Raw genomic sequence first — 17,564 nt, 5'->3', positions numbered from 1 at the left:
GGCTGACTGTGGGCTCGCTGTGGGCTCGCTGTGGGCTGACTGTGAGCTGACTGTGAGCTGACTGTGAGCTGACTGTGGGCTGACTGTGGGCTGACTGTGGGCTGACTGTGGGCTTGCTTTGGGCTCGCTGTGGGCTTGCTGTGGAAGAGGCCGGTCTTTGGGTTGTAGCCTCTCCACACACAAGCTCACAGTCTGTCGGCAGAAAGCTTTAGTGTCATGTGACCAAAGGATGCTTCCAGTCTGCAGGATCTTTCTCCACGTTGTCCTCGCCATGTGTCCAAGGCTGTAAACAGGTAAATGTGCGTGAGCTCACTGGCACCGCCGTCACTTGAGCACATCCTCTGAGACGTCCTCTGTCCAGCTGATAGTCCGCTCACACTGCGCCAATAACTGAAACACATCAGTTATATTGCACAAACCCCAGTATTACACATGCCTGATATTGCACTGACACATTACACTAATAGTTGTTTCCCTTTTTGTAATGCACAACCTCTTTTTCACGTCCAATATGAAGCATGATTATTAAACATGATCACATGTTTGTGTGTCCCTCAGCCGCCCTTTTAAGTGACTCTTACAGACAGGGAGACTTTCCCTCGCTGACAGTGGAAGACTATTCCAGAAGCTCACTCCCTGATATGACAGAGCAGGGCTCGCAAAATCGCTAGCCCGACGTCCCGGGGCTAGCGATTTTTCTAGTCGGGCTACCAAAATCTATCTCAGCCCTGCCCGTCGGGCTATCATAGGAAGGAAAAATATATGTCAATGCTTTTGCATTCTTTCGGAAATGTAGCTGAGTAATTATGTCATTGGCATCGATGAGCCACTGTCAATATACGACATATTGAAATCGCATTTGAATTTGCGCTTGTTTTTTGCTTTCACTTTGCGATCGCGCGAACTGTGTATAGAGAGCGGGAGTACTGATTGGTGAGTGACGATTAATTGCGCACCAATTCGTCTGACATTGTCTTATCACTCATTAGCTTACTATTCAAACCTGACAAGTGAAATCTCCCACAGCAAGCTTAAACATGTGAGAGGTTGATTGCGCAGAGAATCGCTGACCGTTATGTGAGTGCGTGTGTAAAAGCAGCAGGATATATATTTTAGTTCTGCTGAGCCAAATAAGACAGGTCAGGGTGAAGAAGGCACAGCCAAAGAAAAGCCGACCACAAAACGGAAAAGTTATGACAAATCAGACTATGAGGCAAAAAGAAAGTGCAGCTTTATGGTTTCATGGACAAAAGAATTTCTGTGGCTGGAATATGACGAGCTAAATAACCAGGGGTGCACATAAATGGTTGCAGGAGGTGAGCTGGCTTCAAACAAATGATGAAGGCACAGAGATGTGGTGCAGAATGTGCCGTGAAAATCCCACTCTAGTGGACAAAAACAGTGCCTTTTATATGTACGCAAACGCGCGTTGCAACTTCTTACCTGGTGCGCGTCTTTTATTTTGACAGCGAAGCGCAGCTGCGGACCACTTATGTGCACCCCTGTAAATAACATAATGTTCTGCTGGATGTGTTGTTGGTTTTCCCTCGATTTCTGAGTCGATAAGCACCTTTGTTACTGGGACCAGTAATTTTAAGAAAGACCCCCATTAGAACCCATGAGAAATGCAAGAAATGCATTATTGCTCAGTCTGCAATGTCTTTCCCAGAACAAACACCAATTGCAAATAACATACTAAAAATAAACCTGAAAAATCTGTTTAGAACAGCGTACTATGTTGCAACGAGTGAACTACCATTGGCAAAATTTAGCAGTCTTTGCAAACTTCAAAAAGCAAATGGCCTCGATCTTGGTTCCACTCACCTCTTACCCATGACTTCAGTGTAAATTTCAGATTCAGGACCTGACACAGACTGATTCATGTTCACAGTTCTTACAAGTTCATAGAACTTTCTGTTCAATTAGAACCAAGTATTTGAGTTGATGATTGTAATTTTTATACAATGTTGTAATTTGTGTTTCAACAATTTTTTGATGAATGTTTTGTTTCCTTTACAATATTATACTTTAATGTATAATATTGTAAAGGAAACAAAACAGGAAACAAAACATCAAAAAATTCCTCTCTTTTTTATTCAGGCTACTTAAATTTTTTTTGGGCTACCAAAAACTGAAGAGTCCCTGCCCGAAGGGCTACCAGGGACTTTGAAATTTTGCGAGCCCTGCAGAGCATCTGTGAAAAGGTGTAAATGCAGATTCACAGTCCCCTCTCACAGTGGCTCGGGTCAGTCGAGGCAACACTGCTAGACTTTTGTTTAATAAGATCACTCATTGGTGGAGGCGCCAGACCATGTATAACCTTGTAAATTACACAGGCAGATTTAAATAATTTGAAATTAGTAAAATTTAGAAACTTGTATTTATCTAAAATTGTACAATGTTGATATGACAAAGGTTTCTTGTCTAATACTTTCAGTGCTCTTTTGTAGCATACTTCGATTGGCCCAATAGCAGCAGCGGACCAACAAATACAGTATTCAATATGAGCCAGTATCATAGAGTGTAGAAATGTAATCGCTGCTGTGTCTGTTAATGATGTGCGGATATGTCTAAAGTTCTGTATATTAACATTTACAGTTTTCACTATGTTGTTTATGTGTTCTTTAAAGGATCATTTCGAGTCTAGTAGCACTCCGAAATACTTAAATTACTCAACATTAATTAGTCCTTGTGCACGCAAGCAAACTTTCACTGCAGCCACGGTTGTTATAGGTTTACTAAAGAACACTGATATGGTCTTTTTAACATTAAGGCACAGACATGACTCATTCCGCCATTTTTGTAAATCATGTAATGCCAATGAAAGCTGATGGGCTGCATCATCAGCAGTTTGGCTTGTGTAACAATTACCGTATCATCGGCATAAATAATTGTGTCTACATTTTTGCACACATTGAGCAAGTCATTTACATAGAGTGAAAATAACCAGGGGCCTAGAACTGAACCCTGAGGGATGCCTTGTGTACAGGGTAACTTACTTTTCTTTATTTGCATACATTGGGCAATGTCCTTGATTTAACTTTCACATTAAACGCAGCTTCTACCTGCGTCTGCTCCATTGGTAGCTCGTGTTAAGCACGGTCCCATGATGCATCGATAGGGATGGGTACCGGTATCGGGTGCCATTATGGCACCGGTTCTGACATAAACGGTAGTAACCAGATCGAAAAGCAGCGCACATTTCGGTGCCTTTACCTTTCCAAGGATAGTAGGCGGGCCCAGGTACGTACGTTCTTTTAGAGCAGAGCTACAGATTAAAAATGCCCAAGGCGAAGCGGTCAAAAGTCTTGCTGTACTTCACTGCAAAAGATGCAAACTCAGCAGCCTGCAACAAGTGCTTTAACCTCCTAAGACCCGAACTCTTCCACGGCATGCATTTGCAATTTCTCTTTGATATTTGGGCATATTGGGGCCCGATGAATATAAAAATAAAAACTTGCCATTTTTTTTTTTTTTTACCTTATTTTTGTTTTTAAGAAAAATAAGAGCCACATATGAGGATAATAATTTAAATTATTTTGATAGAACAGTAGCAGTATAAAGTCCTTGTAAGTGGATATGAGGCCCATGTAGAGCAAAATTTAGTATTTTGGTCTAAATAACCCAAAATGTGACATCCACATATGTGGACGCCAGGTCCTAGGAGGTTAAGCTGATACTGTCAAAGGAGGTAACACCTCGAATCTGATGAAACACCTGGCGACGCATAGCGTTTTTTTAAAAGCTGAGAAATGCACCGTGTTTGATAGCTTGCTGCGAGACCTCACACCGAGCACATCTACTGCGGGTGTGGTGCCGGTTATCGGACCGGAGTTAGCAACATCCCCCAAGAACCCGAAGAGGAGAGTCCTGGCCCCTAGCCCTGTCAGCGTAGCAGAAATGATGAGGATGATGATGGCAGCAGCAGCCGTTCTTCTCTGCGTGAGTAGCTTAATGTTGTTCTTGTGTAATTTACGTTGAGTAGGCTAACCACGTTATTAAATTAATGCACGTAAGGTGAACTAGCAAACACTGTCGTAGTTACATGCAGCTGTCTTCTTGTTTGATAGAGTGATGCCATATATGCCCTATAGCTGCAGAAAAGGATAACATTGTTATCTTCTACAAAAAAACAGCTAAACATGAGAGGTTTTAGGACAAAGTTTGTGTTTTCCATTGTTTAAGCACCAGTTTCAACCAAAGGAGGTGTGTTGTATCAGCAGAAAAGGCTAACTTGGTTATCATTTTGCAGAAAGAAAAGAGACTGCTAAAAATAAAAACATAAGAGGTTTTTGGACAAAGTTTGTGTTCTCTATTCTTTAAACACCGGCCCCGTTTCAAAAGTACCAGTTTGGCACCGGTATCAGATAAAACCTAAACGATACCCATCCCTATGCATCGAGCTGATGATGTCATGATCCTCGGCACTGTAGTACAGCTGATGGTCCCAAAAGGCTGCTTCTGTTCATCTGATGGTCATCATCAGCTGACTGCAGGTCTCCAACCTCATAACCAGGACATCTGCACAATAACTGACACGAACAGCGGGCTGTGAGCTCAGTTTATGATCATTAGCATAAACAGGTGTGGTGTGTCTGTGTGTGTGTGTGTGATCATCGATCAGTGGTTGTTGCTACGTCCAGATGAACAGAACCAACTCGTTTCCACGCCTGGATGATAGTGCTAATGCTAACACTACTGCTAAGCTATTGCTAATGCTAACACAATCATCTGATCTCCACTCACACCTCACTGTGTGTGTGTGTGTGTGTGTGTGTGTGTGTGTGTGTGTGTGTGTGTGTGTCTGCAGGTGTTGTCAGTGAAGTTGGCTGTGTGTGTTTGTCAGCTCTGGTTGGTGGAGCTTCTTCAGCCTCAGCTGTTGGACACGTGAGTCCTTCATCATCCTTCGTCATCCTTCTCACAGGAAGTGGGGCTGCTCTCTGATCTCAGGTGTGTGTTTGTGTGTGTTCAGGTGTGAGCAGGTGGTGCTGGGCTCCACCTCCGTCCTCTGTGCCACCGTCAAGCTTGTCCAGTCCTCATCTCTGCTGGATCAGCTCGTCCACTTCCTGCTGCGGAGCGATGCCGCTCAGCCGCTGCTGCGCCGCTGCGACCACGTCTCTGACCAGGTGAGAGCCCACTCGAGCTGACACCTGCGGCTAGCTAGAGTGCGGAGACGGGAAGCATAGAAACGGCTGTGTGTGTCCTCAGATCAGCATGGTGTCACTGTGTCTGGTGGAGGAGCTGCTCCAGAAACCTCACAGGGACGTCTTGGACGTGCTGTTGCTGAGTTTCCTGCACACTCGGAGTTACCTGAGTCCACCTGCCTCGGCACAGGAGGAGCAGCAGACGGAGAGTGGCGAGGACAGCGAGTAGGTGCTTCATGTGAGGCGGGTGGGTGTGTGTCTTTGCTGTCCCCGGCTGATGATGCGTTTCCTGTGTGTCAGAGACCCGGAGGACGACCCATTCTTTTCCGACAGCCTGACCTTCTCAGACAGTCCCCACCCCCCTCCGCCTCCTCCATCCGGACCCCAGACAGCTGATGATGTCCTCAACAGGTAACGCACCTGAGGCTGCGCCGCACAGAGAGTAACGAGTTAACCGAGGAACAAAACACGACTGTGTCTGTGTGTCTCTGTGTGTGTGTGTGTCTCTGTGTGTGTGTGTCTGTGTGTGTGTGTGTCTGTGTGTGTGTGTGTCCGTGTGTCCACCTCTGTTACTGTGTGTGTGTGTGTCCACCTCTGTTACTGTGTGTGTGTGTGTGTGTGTGTGTGTGTGTGTGTGTAGTTTCCTGTGTTTGGTTCCTGTTCAGGTGCGATCGTCTCAGCTGCTGCAGGAAGGAGGATACGAGTCGTACGTCCACGACGCTCACACACTGGTCAGAAGACACACACACACACACGCAGCTGTCACTGGTCTCTGACCTACAGTCAAACAAACATACCTGTGTCTGACTCCTCCCACTTCCTCAGGTGACCGAATGTCAGGCTCTCTCGCTGTCCTGGGATTGGCCACTCACTCCCCCCTCCCTTTCCCTGTCGTCAGGTAAAGACTCCGCCTCCTTTTTCGAAGGTCACCTGCTAAAAGTTCTCTTTGACCGACTGGGACGCCTCCTGGAGCAGGTACACAGACACACACCTGTGCCCTGCGTGGTTCCCTCTGGCTCACGTGTGCAGGTGATGACGATGATGTCGTGTGTTTGCAGCCGTACGAGTTGAACCTGCAGCTGACGGCTGTTCTCTCCAGGCTGTCGGCATTTAGCCACCCTCTGCTGCACGAGTACCTGCTCAACCCCTACATACACCTGTCTCAGTCCTCCAGGTCACTCTTCTCTGTCCTCATTAGGGTGAGACACGTTCTCCAGAGGAGGGCGGGGCCAGGCATTTGTTTTTAAGTTAGGGCGTGTCTGTTTTAACACCTGTCTGTGTGCCAGGTGATGGGGGAGCTGATGCAGAGGATCCAGGAGGTCTCTAACCTGAGCGAGCGACTGCTGAACACCAGGAGAGCGCTGCTGGGCCTGCCGCACGACCCCGGGTAACTACCTGCTGTAACGCCTCACTCCAGCCAGGCGTGGCGCCGTAAACACACTTACCAGGGCTGCAGCGACTCATCGAGTGACTCGATTATAAAATGTCTCTACACAAATTCTTCTTTGATGTTTCTTTAATGTGTTAATGACGTAAACGCGAGCGTTTCAAGTGAAAGCTGCTGCAGTAGAAACAAGGCGGACTCTGTTCGCACGGGAAGAGCAAAGAGGCGGAGCCGTTAGGGAGACGGTAGCATGACAGGAAACAGCAGCTGTTCGTGTGACCACCATTAGAACCTTTACTGGGAAAGAGCTGCAGGAGTCAGAGCCTCAACAAACCGTGACGTGAAGTAGGCTCCACCTAGGGATGGGTATCGTTTAGGTTTTATCCGATACCGGTGCCAAACTGGTACTTTTGAAACGGTGCCGGTGCTTAAACGGTGCTCGAATCAGTGTTTAAAGAATGGAGAACACAAACTTTGTAATAAAACCTCTCATGTTTAGCTGTTTTTTTTGTAAAAAGATAACAATGTTAGCCTTTTCTGCAGCTATAGGGCATATATGGTATCACTCTATCAAACAAGAAGACAGTCGCATGTAACTACGACGGCGTTTGCTAGTTCACCTTACGTGCATTAATATAATGCAGTGCAGACCCAAGATGGCGCCAGCCATAGACACCGGTCTATGGCTGGCCGTCTTTACTCTCGCTCTCGCCTGCATCTGCCCCTTTGCTCTTTACCCTCTCTATCCCAGCTTCTGGATTTTGGCATAGTACTTTTTATTTTCTTCATATTATGCTCATCAGGTGGCTGTGCATTATTAACATACGACCGGAAACACTCCTAGACCTCCGTTTCTCCTTTTCACATCGCTTTGATCGACACTGGACTTTAGGACTTGCCGCCCCACTACGACCAGACCCCCCCACTAGCTTTCCCTGCTTACCCCCTTTTAATCTGTATAAGAAACGATACAGGAGATACAGGAGACGCGGTAAAAGGAGTGGCTTCCGTGTGCGCATGAAAGCTTACCTTGAAGCACGGGCTACGGTTTACCCATATGCCTCTGGGGACTCGCTACGCTCTCTCCGTGCAGTCTCCAATGATCGCCCCGTCGCTAAACTGCTTGGCCACCGGTGGATTTGCTCCGTCTCACAGCAAGCTTACCCAGCCCTTCCAGCGGCATGCCTCCCTGCTCGGACCTGGATTGCCTCGTACAGACGTGGTGTCAACCACAGCAACCTCAGAGCCCTGCGACGTGCTACTCGTGCGGATGCTGCGCCCTGGACACGGATGGCTCTTTTCAACGTCAGTTCGCTGGTAAATAAGACCTTTGTGTTAAACGACTTTTTCTCCACCACGAGCCTCGATGCTCTCTTTCTGACGGAGACCTGGATTCGCCCTTGTGAGTCGCTTCCTTTTTCTCCGAGGCTTACCGGTAGAGGCAGCGGCTTAGCCTCGTTCTCTAAATGTAAATACAAAGTCCGACAGCTACCCTGTTCTTCCTACATCAGTTACGAGCCTCAACTTCTGGAGATGACTGCCTCGCGAACTTCTCTGATTGTTTTGGTTTACCGGCCACCTAAATATAATAAGACTTTTATTCACAAATTTGCTGACCTTCTTGGTTCAGTTATTTTTAAATATGACTGTGTGCTTATTATGGGTGATTTTAACATTCATATCTGCTGTAACGACGATCCGTTAGCCAAAGACTTCCTTGCATTAACGGACTCTTTTAATCTTGCCCAGTGGGTTAACCAACCAACCCACGCTAGGGGCCACACCCTCGATCTGGTTTTTTCATATGGCTTGAACATTAGCATTAAGGATATAAGCAATGTTGTAATTTCTGATCACTTTCCTGTTATCTTTGATGTTAACTTATGTACTTCTGAACTTCACCCTGATGCTCTCCTACGCCCTACACGTATAATTAATTCTGGAACTGTGGAGAATTTTTCAATGTCTTTTTCGAAACTTGCCTCTTCCATTCCTGACTGTTCCCTGGCTTCCACGATTGATGACTTTGCTAGCACCTTTTTTTCCACATGCTCCTCCATCCTCAATACTGTTGCCCCTGTTAACCTCCTAGGACCTGGCATCACATTTTGGGTTATTTAGACCAAAATACTCAATTTTGCTTTTCAAGGGCCTGATATCCATTTACGAGGACATTATACCGCTACTGTTCTATCAAAATTTTAAACGAATATCCTCATATGTGGCTCTGATTTTTCATAAAAACAAAAATAATGTAAAAAAAAAAAAAAAATCTGGTAATTCTTTGTTTTTACATTTATTGGGCCCCAATATGCCCAAATATCAAAGAGAAATTAAAAATGCATGCTGTGGAAGAGTTCGGGTCTTAGGAGGTTAAAATGAAGCACCCAAGATCCTTTTCCCGATGCTGGCTAAACGATTCTACACGTGCCTTGCGACATGTGTGCCGCCGGGATGAGAGAAGATGGAAGAAAGATAGACTCCAGGTTTCTTATATCTTGCGTGCCAGCCGGTTGCAATTTCAACTTGCTGCTAAAATGGCCAAAGCTGGCTTCCTATCTAAAATTATTCTTACTCATGGTCACAACCCCCGATCCCTCTTTAATGTTTTCAACTCATTGGTTAACCCCTGTCCTGAAATGCCACTGGCGTGCTCTCCTTCTCTCTGTGAAAATTTTTTAACTCATTTTATTCGTAAAGTTTTACATCTTAAGTCCTCACTCCCTTCAGTGTCGAGTTTTATTCCCACCCCTGGTTGTTCATCATCATTTCAACAGTTTGAGCCGGTGTCACTCCATACTCTCAAGCGACTTATTGACCAATCAAAGAACACCTTGCCTGCTTATGATATCCTTCCATCTCGTTTAGTTAAGGATTGCTTCAGCGTAATTAGACCCAGCATCCTATCTCTAATGAATATATCGCTACTTGCAGGCTCTGTTCCTTTAGCCTTCAAACACGCTGTTGTCCAGCCCGTTCTTAAAAAAAGGAACCTTGATCATAAAGATCTTGGGAACTATAGGCCGATCTCTAAGCTTCCATTCCTGTCTAAAATACTGGAGAGGATCGTTCTTTCACAACTCCAGCCGTATTTGGATACGAATGCCATTTATGATAAATTTCAGTCTGCTTACAAACCCTGTTATAGTACTGAAACGGCCTTGCTCAGAGTCCTCAATGATCTCCTTCTGATTGCTGACTCTGGACGCTCTTCAGTCTTGGTCCTACTAGATCTATCCTCGGCCTTTGATATGGTAGATCATAACATCCTATTAGCGAGGCTTGAACACACAGTTGGCATTGGAGGTGCCGCCCTAGATTAGTTTAAGTCATACCTCTCTAATAGGTCCTTCTCGATCAATTTTGGCCCTTATTTCTCCTCTGCGGCACCTGTCTCCTGTGGCGTGCCTCAAGGATCTGTCCTTGGCCCCCTGCTCTTTTCACTGTATATGCTTCCCTTAGGCGCAATCTTTGAGAAGTATAACATCGCACATCATTGTTATGCCGACGACATACAGATGTATTTCGAGCTAACTGATGATCCCTCTATGTCTTTGTACGGCTTTTGCGAGTGCATGCGTGAGGTCAAAAATTGGCTCGCAGGTAACTCTCTTATTCTAAACGACAGGAAAACGGAAATTATCGTGTTTGACAGTAGAGTCCCTCGTGGCCAACTTCGTGACGCCCTCGGTTCCTTTAACAGCTTCCTCACCGACACTGTTAGTGACCTGGGTGTATTTTTGGATAGCTCTTTTAAGTTCGATAAACAAGTGTCTTCTGTTGTTAATTCTTGTTTCCATCAATTGCGTCTTATTAGCAAGCCCAGACATTATGTTCCACATAGGGACCTTGGAAAGCTTATCCACGCCTTTGTGACATCTAGGTTGGATTATTGCAACTCACTTTACTTCGGTCTTAACTCTGATCTCCTCCATAGACTCCAAATTGTTCAGAATGCAGATGGTAAATGGCCTGTATTTGTATAGCTGCTCGTCTCCTTACTGGTAGTGGGCGGCGTGTCTCTATTACCCCTCTATTACCCCATTACCCGCGAGTCTGATTCCATCCATTCCTTCAAATCGCGGTTAAAAACCCACTTATTTAGCCTCGCCTTTTCTACCAGTTAACGCTTGCTTGATAGTTAGCTTAACGCTTATTCTTATCTTCGGCTTATTCTTAATTACTTTTAATTCATTTTTAATTTTTTTGATTGTTTTATCCTCTACACTTAGCTTTCTTTTATGCTTTTATATGCAATTCTTTTGCCTTCGTGTGTTTTAATGCCATTCAACCTGCTAGCACGTTTTGGTACCTTGCCATAGCCCTCATCCTTCCCTGTTACTTCATCTTACCCTCTTGCATGTTAAGCACTTTGGTACACCACTGGTTTTTAAATGTGCTATATAAATAAAGTTTGTTGTTGTTGTTGTTTAATAACGTGGTTAGCGTACTCAACGTAAATTACACAAGAACAACATTAAGCTACTCACCCAGAGAAGAACGGCTGCTGCTGCTGCCATCATCATCCGTCATCATTTCTGCTACGCTGGCAGGGCTAGGGGCCAGGACACTCCTCTTCGGGTTTTTGGGGGATGTTGCTAACTCCGGGTCCGATAACAGGCACCACACCCGCAGTAGATGTGCTCGGTGTGAGGTCTCGCAGCAAGCTATCAAATACGGTGCATTTCTCGGCTTTTAAAAAAACGCTATGCGTCGCCAGGTGTTTCATTAGATTCGAGGTGTTACCTCCTTTGCACAGTATCAGCTTAAAGCACTTGTTGCAGGCTGCTGAGTTTGCATCTTTTGCTGTGAAGTACAGCAAGACTTTTGACCGCTTCGCCTTGGGCATTTTTAATCTGTAGCTCTGCTCTAAAAGAACGTACGTACCTGGGCCCGCCTACTATCCTTGGAAAGGTAAAATGATTGGCTAGAATCCAAAGTGTATGACATCTCAGGAAAAAAAGGCACCGAAATAAAGCACTGAAATGCGCACTGCTTTTCGGTCTGGTTACTACCGTTTATGTCAGAACCGATGCCATTATGGCACCCGATACTGGTACCCATCCCTAGCTCCACCCACCGCCACTTGTGTCATAGACACACACACACACCTCTCCTGATGATCTGAGGCGTGTTTTAACCCCACAGCTCGCTCCAGGCTGACGGCAGCCGTCACTTTTTACATGGAAGTGTACAGGGGTGAGTCTATAGGGGGCCATGAGGAGCCCTAGACCAGATTTATTACAAGGCTTTGAAATGATCTAAAAACTGTTTTAAGTACTTAAAAATAAGAAGTTTTCTCTCTTTTGTAGGTTTATTATCGCTCATTAATAAGACAAAAATATTTCTTACTCGATTACTCGGTAATCAGTAGCTGCAGCCCTGCACAGTCTGCTGTCATACTCCAGACTCCACCTGTACTGAACTCAGCTGTTTTGACTGTGAGCTGCTGGTCCTGTGTTCACAGACTGGATCACCTGACCCTGCTCAAAGGAGTCATCGTCCTCGAGGAGTTCTGCAAGGAGCTTGCTGCCATCGCCTTCGTCAAGCTGCCCCAGGACCAGGACTGAGTCACTTGGAACTTACACTTTGGATTACAGATCAACATGTAAATATTGGGTCACATCCTGCAGGTACACCTGGGAGAAAGAAGCACATTCAGAATCTTCAGGTGTTTTTTTTTTTTTTTAAGTTCTTCTTTTATAGCGAAAAACTGCCCGATGTCTTGGTGCCGTTTCTGAGGCGACCTGAACGCGTCGGCGTCACTCTGCAGGTGAACGGCGTTTGTTGGTCAGCACGTTTATTTATGTTTTCAGTCTTTAGCTGATTTTAAACAAACAGGAAGTGTTGTCAGAGTCCAGTTTTGAATGTGTCACATGTCAGTGAGATGTTCCCATTGGATGATCACTTGGCGTGATGTCAGCACATTACACTTAAAGACTGCCATTAAACACACTGTCAAAGCGAGCGATGCCTGTCATGTGACATTATGTCAGTGAATCTCATTGACTGTGTGATAGCTTGTCCTCCAATCACCAACCGGCGCAGTTTGATGAATGGAGCCAGGGTTAATGAGCCGTGAAGTCTGATTGGCTGAACATGCATTTAAATACAGAGAAACCCTCATGGTGGCGAGTCCTCATTCATCATTAGCCACGCCCTAAATGTTGTCAATCAGCGTGCAACCATGTTGCTTTGTTTTTGGTGAAAGAGAGCGACTGTTTATCAGCTTCACTGGATGAAACTTTACCGGTCTGATGGACTTCCTGCTGCTTTCACATGGCGAGTGTCACATCGAAGTCGCTCCTCCATTTGGCGGGAACACCTGTCCACATACTTTTGGTCGTTATGTGTCAGAATCTGTCTTATTTCACCATAAAACTGCAGGTCAACTGTCCACATACTTTTGGTCCACTGAGCAGACAGTATGAAAAAGCTTTGTATAATTGATGATGATGATAATGAAGAGTTTGGTGTGTGAGACAATAAAAGTGTGCTGACAGCCGTCTGTCATGGTGTCCTTGAAAGTTTCACCAAAAAAAGTTTTTGTGTGTGTGTGTGTGGGGGGGGGGGTCACTGATCCCAGCGCAGTCAAAAAGGATGAAGCTGATTGGCTCCCTGTATCCATAATCAGTAAGTAATGTTTCATCATCAGAGCTGCTCCTGTTGATAGTTATTGATCAGTTTTATTGGTTTCATCTGAACAGATCATCTGCAGCGCCCCCGTCGCCCCACCGGGGAACTGCAAACTGCTGCAGGTAGTACAGGAAGTCAGGCCTGGTTCTTTCACAGTAAAAGTACAGCAGTCTGAACGTGTTGTTAAATATACATAAACATCCTGACACAAATCCAAAAATCTCAATCTGTGACAAGAAAAGTCTGTAAACTGACAATGACAGTGAGGCAAGCAAAGGTAAGAAGCAGAGCACGTATCACTTCCTGTCGTGTCTGCAGCTCGTTTCGATTAACGTGTCGTTCGCTCAGTTGAAGAAAACTCAGCATTGAGAGACAGAGTCACACCTGGACAGGTGCCTCAGAGAAATCAGCAGAGGGCGATATAACCCCAACCCTGCCTGCAGTAATATTGGCCAATCAGAAGCCTGCAAAAGAAGCTCAGCGTGCACACCTTTGATCACACAAAACCTGTTCTCTTCGTTCTCAGAGAGACACGTTATGAGACGACACTGATGATCAAACCTGAAAATCTGTACCAGGTAAATAATCTGACAGAAGAACAAGCAGAGTATTGTTAATCTGGTGATTTGTGACCGAGTGCTATAATACAGATTTGAATGGCAGACAATGACTTTGTGTCTGAGCGCGCTCAGAGCTGCTGTCATACGGTGACGGCTGTGAGACTTTAGAGACTGTATCCATGGAAACATTACAGCTTCCTGTCCCATCGCCCAATGAAGGAGACATGAAATCAGAGAGAATGAATGTGATTGGTTGATCAGGTGTTCAGGTGTGTGTTCTGTGTTTGCAGCAGTAAATCAGAATCCTCTCCTGCATCAGCACGCGAACGTGAACACATGAACATGTGAACATGAACGCACATGCAGTGAGAGCTGCTAGAGCTAAAAAGCTGGCCTTCATCATCGCTGCCTGAATCTCAGTTTAGTGACAATAAAAGGCATCAGAGAAAACATGACGTGCACCTGACCAGGTGATGTGCTCAGCATCCGTTACCATGGGGTTTTACCAGATGAAGAGCGAACACTTGCTGGCGTTAATCAGCTGTCAGGACTCCGGGTCTGAACTTACAAACCTGTCTGGCTGGGGTTTTATTGTGAAGGGCTGCACCGGAAGTGTGTGGTTGGGAGCGTGCTTGGAGCCTCCCTGCAGCGCAGCAGAGGAGGAGGAGAAAGAGCTGAAGGTCACAGCTGGAGCAGCATCATCAGCACCGATCGATCCTGTGATCGATCATCGGCCGCTGATCGGTCACAGCAGCAGCGAGACACACCAGCAGCCTCCGCCTGTCTCCGCCCGCCTCTCCGCCATGGGGAACCGAGGGATGGAGGAGCTGATCCCGCTGGTGAACCGGCTGCAGGATGCCTTCTCCGCCATCGGCCAGAACTCCAACCTCGACCTGCCGCAGATCGCGGTGGTGGGCGGCCAGAGCGCCGGCAAGAGCTCGGTGCTCGAGAACTTCGTGGGCAAGTGAGTCCACCTGTGTGTGTGTGTGTGTCCACCGGTGTGTGTGTACCTGTATAGACATGTTTGTGGGTACCAAAAATAGGAACGTTCCTATGCTTGTTATGGTTAGGGTAAGCAGCTGGGGAAAGCTTTTGTCAATTAGAGGTCCTCATTAAGATATGAAAACGAGAATGCGTGTGTGTTTGTGCCCACCTGTCTGTTTGAGCTGGGGGTGGGATGGAGATTGTTCTTCCTTCTGTTCAGCCCTTTGAAACACATTCAGGTGGAGGTGTGACGTTTGGTTGGAAGTGGTTGGAGGTGTGATGTTCGGGTGGAGGTGTGTCGGTTCAGGTGTGAGGTTGTGGCACTGGAGCAGAGTTACCGACCCGCTCATGAGCTGCTAAATGGACTGATTCTTTCACAGTGCTTTTCCCATCCATCCACCCACACCCACACGCATGCAACCACACAAGCACTTTCTTCTATGCTTTAGGTGCTAACTAGCTAACATTCGCTCTGATGGATGCATCGCAGACATACTTGTTGTTAGTATCTTGCCCAAGGATATTTGACTGGCAGACTGGGGGAGCCTGGGATCGAACCACCAACCTTCCGATCAGTAGATGACCTGCTCCACCCCATCATCTGCAAGATGTGTTTGTCTGTGACGCTGATCCCAGATCACAACTCAGAGAAATTATATAATTTGTCTGGCCCGAGAGCGCCTAAAGATCCCACAGCAGGACCTGGAAAACTGGAGGTTTTCCAGGTCCTGATTACCCTGATTACCCTGTTGCTAAGAAGGTGGAAAGAGATGAATGGAAAGCCCAGAGCCCCAGAACAGTAATATTTTAGAAAACACTTCCTGAGATAAAATTCTGACCTACTTAAAAAGAAAAACGTCAGAAATGAGCCATGCCTCTGTTCCCAACATTCCGTTTGGCACACTTTTTCTACTCCTGCTCTGTGTGATGTCACAGAGGCTATATCGTCATATGGTCATCTCAGGCACAGAGGGAGTGGCGGTAGCCAATCAGAAGAGGTGTATTAAAGGGGCAGGAGCTGATTTTAGATGGAGGACAGGCTGGGGGTCATACAAAGAAGGATTATTTTGAACTTTGAATCATGCAGAGCTGTTGTGGTGGAGCAAAGTGCCTTTAAATCTGTTCTGTGTGACATACATGTGATTTTCTGGGCAGTAGAGTTCAGTTAGTGATGCCCTCAAGTGTGAGCTGCCAAGGAGGAGGTGGCAGCAGGGTGGAGGATGGTGGATCTGTGCAGATAGAAACAGTGTGTGTCTCTGAGGTCTGTAGTTTGAGTCCTGCTGGAAGATGGCATGTGATTGGCTGAATATTTTTATCTTCACCCTGAGAATGGGGGGGGGGGTCTCTGTCTGCATCTCTGCTCTTATTGGTTGCTTCTGGTCACATGAGTCAGGAGGCTTTTGGTCAGGGCAGCATCGTATGACAATATCAGCGTGATGTGTGTGAGCTGACTGCAGAGGACTCACACTGCAGCACACAGACATAGACACACACACACACACACACACACACACACACACACACACACACTCTCACACTGTGAGGATGTCGTGACGATGCTTTTCTTCAAGCCTCTCGGAGGGATTCCCATCACACAGCTGTAGTGTATTTCATTGAATGGTAGACTTGAGTGGGCCACAGTGTAACCATCTCTGTCCTGCCTGCCTAACACACTTCCTTCAGTTACGTAAGTGAGGGGGATGTGATGCAGCACAACAAAAGAAAACCATCCATCCCAGCATAGCACCTCCCTCTCCCTGTCACCTCCAGGGTCCGTGAGGAAACGTCCAACTGCAGCTTGTGTGTTTGAGCTCTCTTATGTCATTTAACCAGCACGCCCTGACATCAACATGTCTTTTTCAAGGCAGAGCCGTGTTAGAATGCACAGCATTACACTCCTCAGTCACAGACGTCTGTGTGAGCAAAAGCATCCAGCTTCAATCTGCTGAAGGTCCACAATTCATTTTTATTTATATAGAAATCACAACGAGCCTAAAATAATACAGAGAAAGCCACCAATCACACAGTCTGCTTGGACCAAGCACTGGACGACAGAGGGGAGGAAAAACTCCCTTTAACAGGAAGAAACCTCCGGCAGAACCAGGCTCAGGGAGGGGTGGGCATGCTGCGGGAGAGAGCCACAGACGGCCCACTCTGTCTGTGTCCCACAGTGGGCCAGACCAGTGACTTCCCCTTTCTGTCACTGTTAACCAGTTAAACTGGACTTTAAACCCCAAGATATGAGAAAATGAAAGTAAATATTAGGGCTGGGCGATATATCGAGATTTTAAATATATCGATATATTTTTTATACGAGATATGAGATGTGACAATATGTTACTACGTTATGTTACAATTATACTTGTGGAGCCGCAAGTTTGCCTCTCTTTCATCCACTTTTGTCTCTACGCAGCGTTACTCTGCCTCGCCTCTCCTTCACTGAACACAACTCCCCCATTGCTTCACCTGCAGGCAATGACAAGATGCACACGGCAGCTATCAAAGAGGAGCTGCTCGGTAAAAAGAAAACATTTGGAGATTACTATTTTAGTGCTGTTAGCGTTAATCTCGTTAAAATGACGTTAACGGCATAACTGCGGCAAATATCCGTTAGCGAGTTACCGCGGATCGCCCCGTGCGTGGGGCTGGACGGCGTCAATGTGACGCGTTAACGAGCTAACCGGGCTAACGCGTTGACGCTGTGCAGTTCACGCAACTCCAGGCTGTCAGTCACGCAGTAGAACGTGGGAACAGAGCGGCTGCGAAATCTGTCTATGTTATTATGCTCAGCGTCTTTTAGTTTACATTTTGACTGCACAATTGTGAGCTCTTTGCTATGCACAAAAACAACGGTGT

General features: G+C 46.3%; 2 protein-coding genes across 6 annotated transcripts in view; both read left to right on the top strand.

Annotated features, from left to right (window-relative positions):
• fhip2b (FHF complex subunit HOOK interacting protein 2B) overlaps window positions 1-13,036 on the top strand; it is a 30,207-nt gene extending 17,171 nt beyond the window's left edge. For both annotated transcript variants that reach the window (XM_031734959.2, XM_039621110.1), the window contains exons 10-18: window positions 4,811-4,887; window positions 4,973-5,126; window positions 5,209-5,369; window positions 5,445-5,555; window positions 5,785-5,875; window positions 5,970-6,119; window positions 6,203-6,343; window positions 6,431-6,531; window positions 11,996-13,036. In XM_031734959.2, the coding sequence (XP_031590819.1) occupies window positions 4,811-4,887; window positions 4,973-5,126; window positions 5,209-5,369; window positions 5,445-5,555; window positions 5,785-5,875; window positions 5,970-6,119; window positions 6,203-6,343; window positions 6,431-6,531; window positions 11,996-12,098 (1,089 nt within the window). In that variant the 3' untranslated portion in view covers window positions 12,099-13,036. The remainder of the gene's footprint in view (window positions 1-4,810; window positions 4,888-4,972; window positions 5,127-5,208; window positions 5,370-5,444; window positions 5,556-5,784; window positions 5,876-5,969; window positions 6,120-6,202; window positions 6,344-6,430; window positions 6,532-11,995) is intronic.
• A 1,039-nt stretch (window positions 13,037-14,075) lies between these two features.
• Window positions 14,076-17,564, top strand: part of LOC116316399 (dynamin-1-like) — an 88,209-nt gene continuing 84,720 nt past the window's right edge. For all 4 annotated transcript variants that reach the window (XM_031734957.2, XM_031734956.2, XM_039620322.1 and 1 more), the window contains exon 1: window positions 14,076-14,688. In XM_031734957.2, coding sequence (XP_031590817.2) covers window positions 14,198-14,688 — 491 coding nt within the window. In that variant the 5' untranslated portion in view covers window positions 14,076-14,197. The remainder of the gene's footprint in view (window positions 14,689-17,564) is intronic.

Source organism: Oreochromis aureus, linkage group 12 (genome assembly GCF_013358895.1).
Source record: "Oreochromis aureus strain Israel breed Guangdong linkage group 12, ZZ_aureus, whole genome shotgun sequence".
Lineage (NCBI taxonomy): Eukaryota > Metazoa > Chordata > Actinopteri > Cichliformes > Cichlidae > Oreochromis > Oreochromis aureus.
The sequence above is the reverse complement of the archived record's forward strand: the minus strand, read 5'-3'. Positions and strand labels throughout refer to the sequence as shown.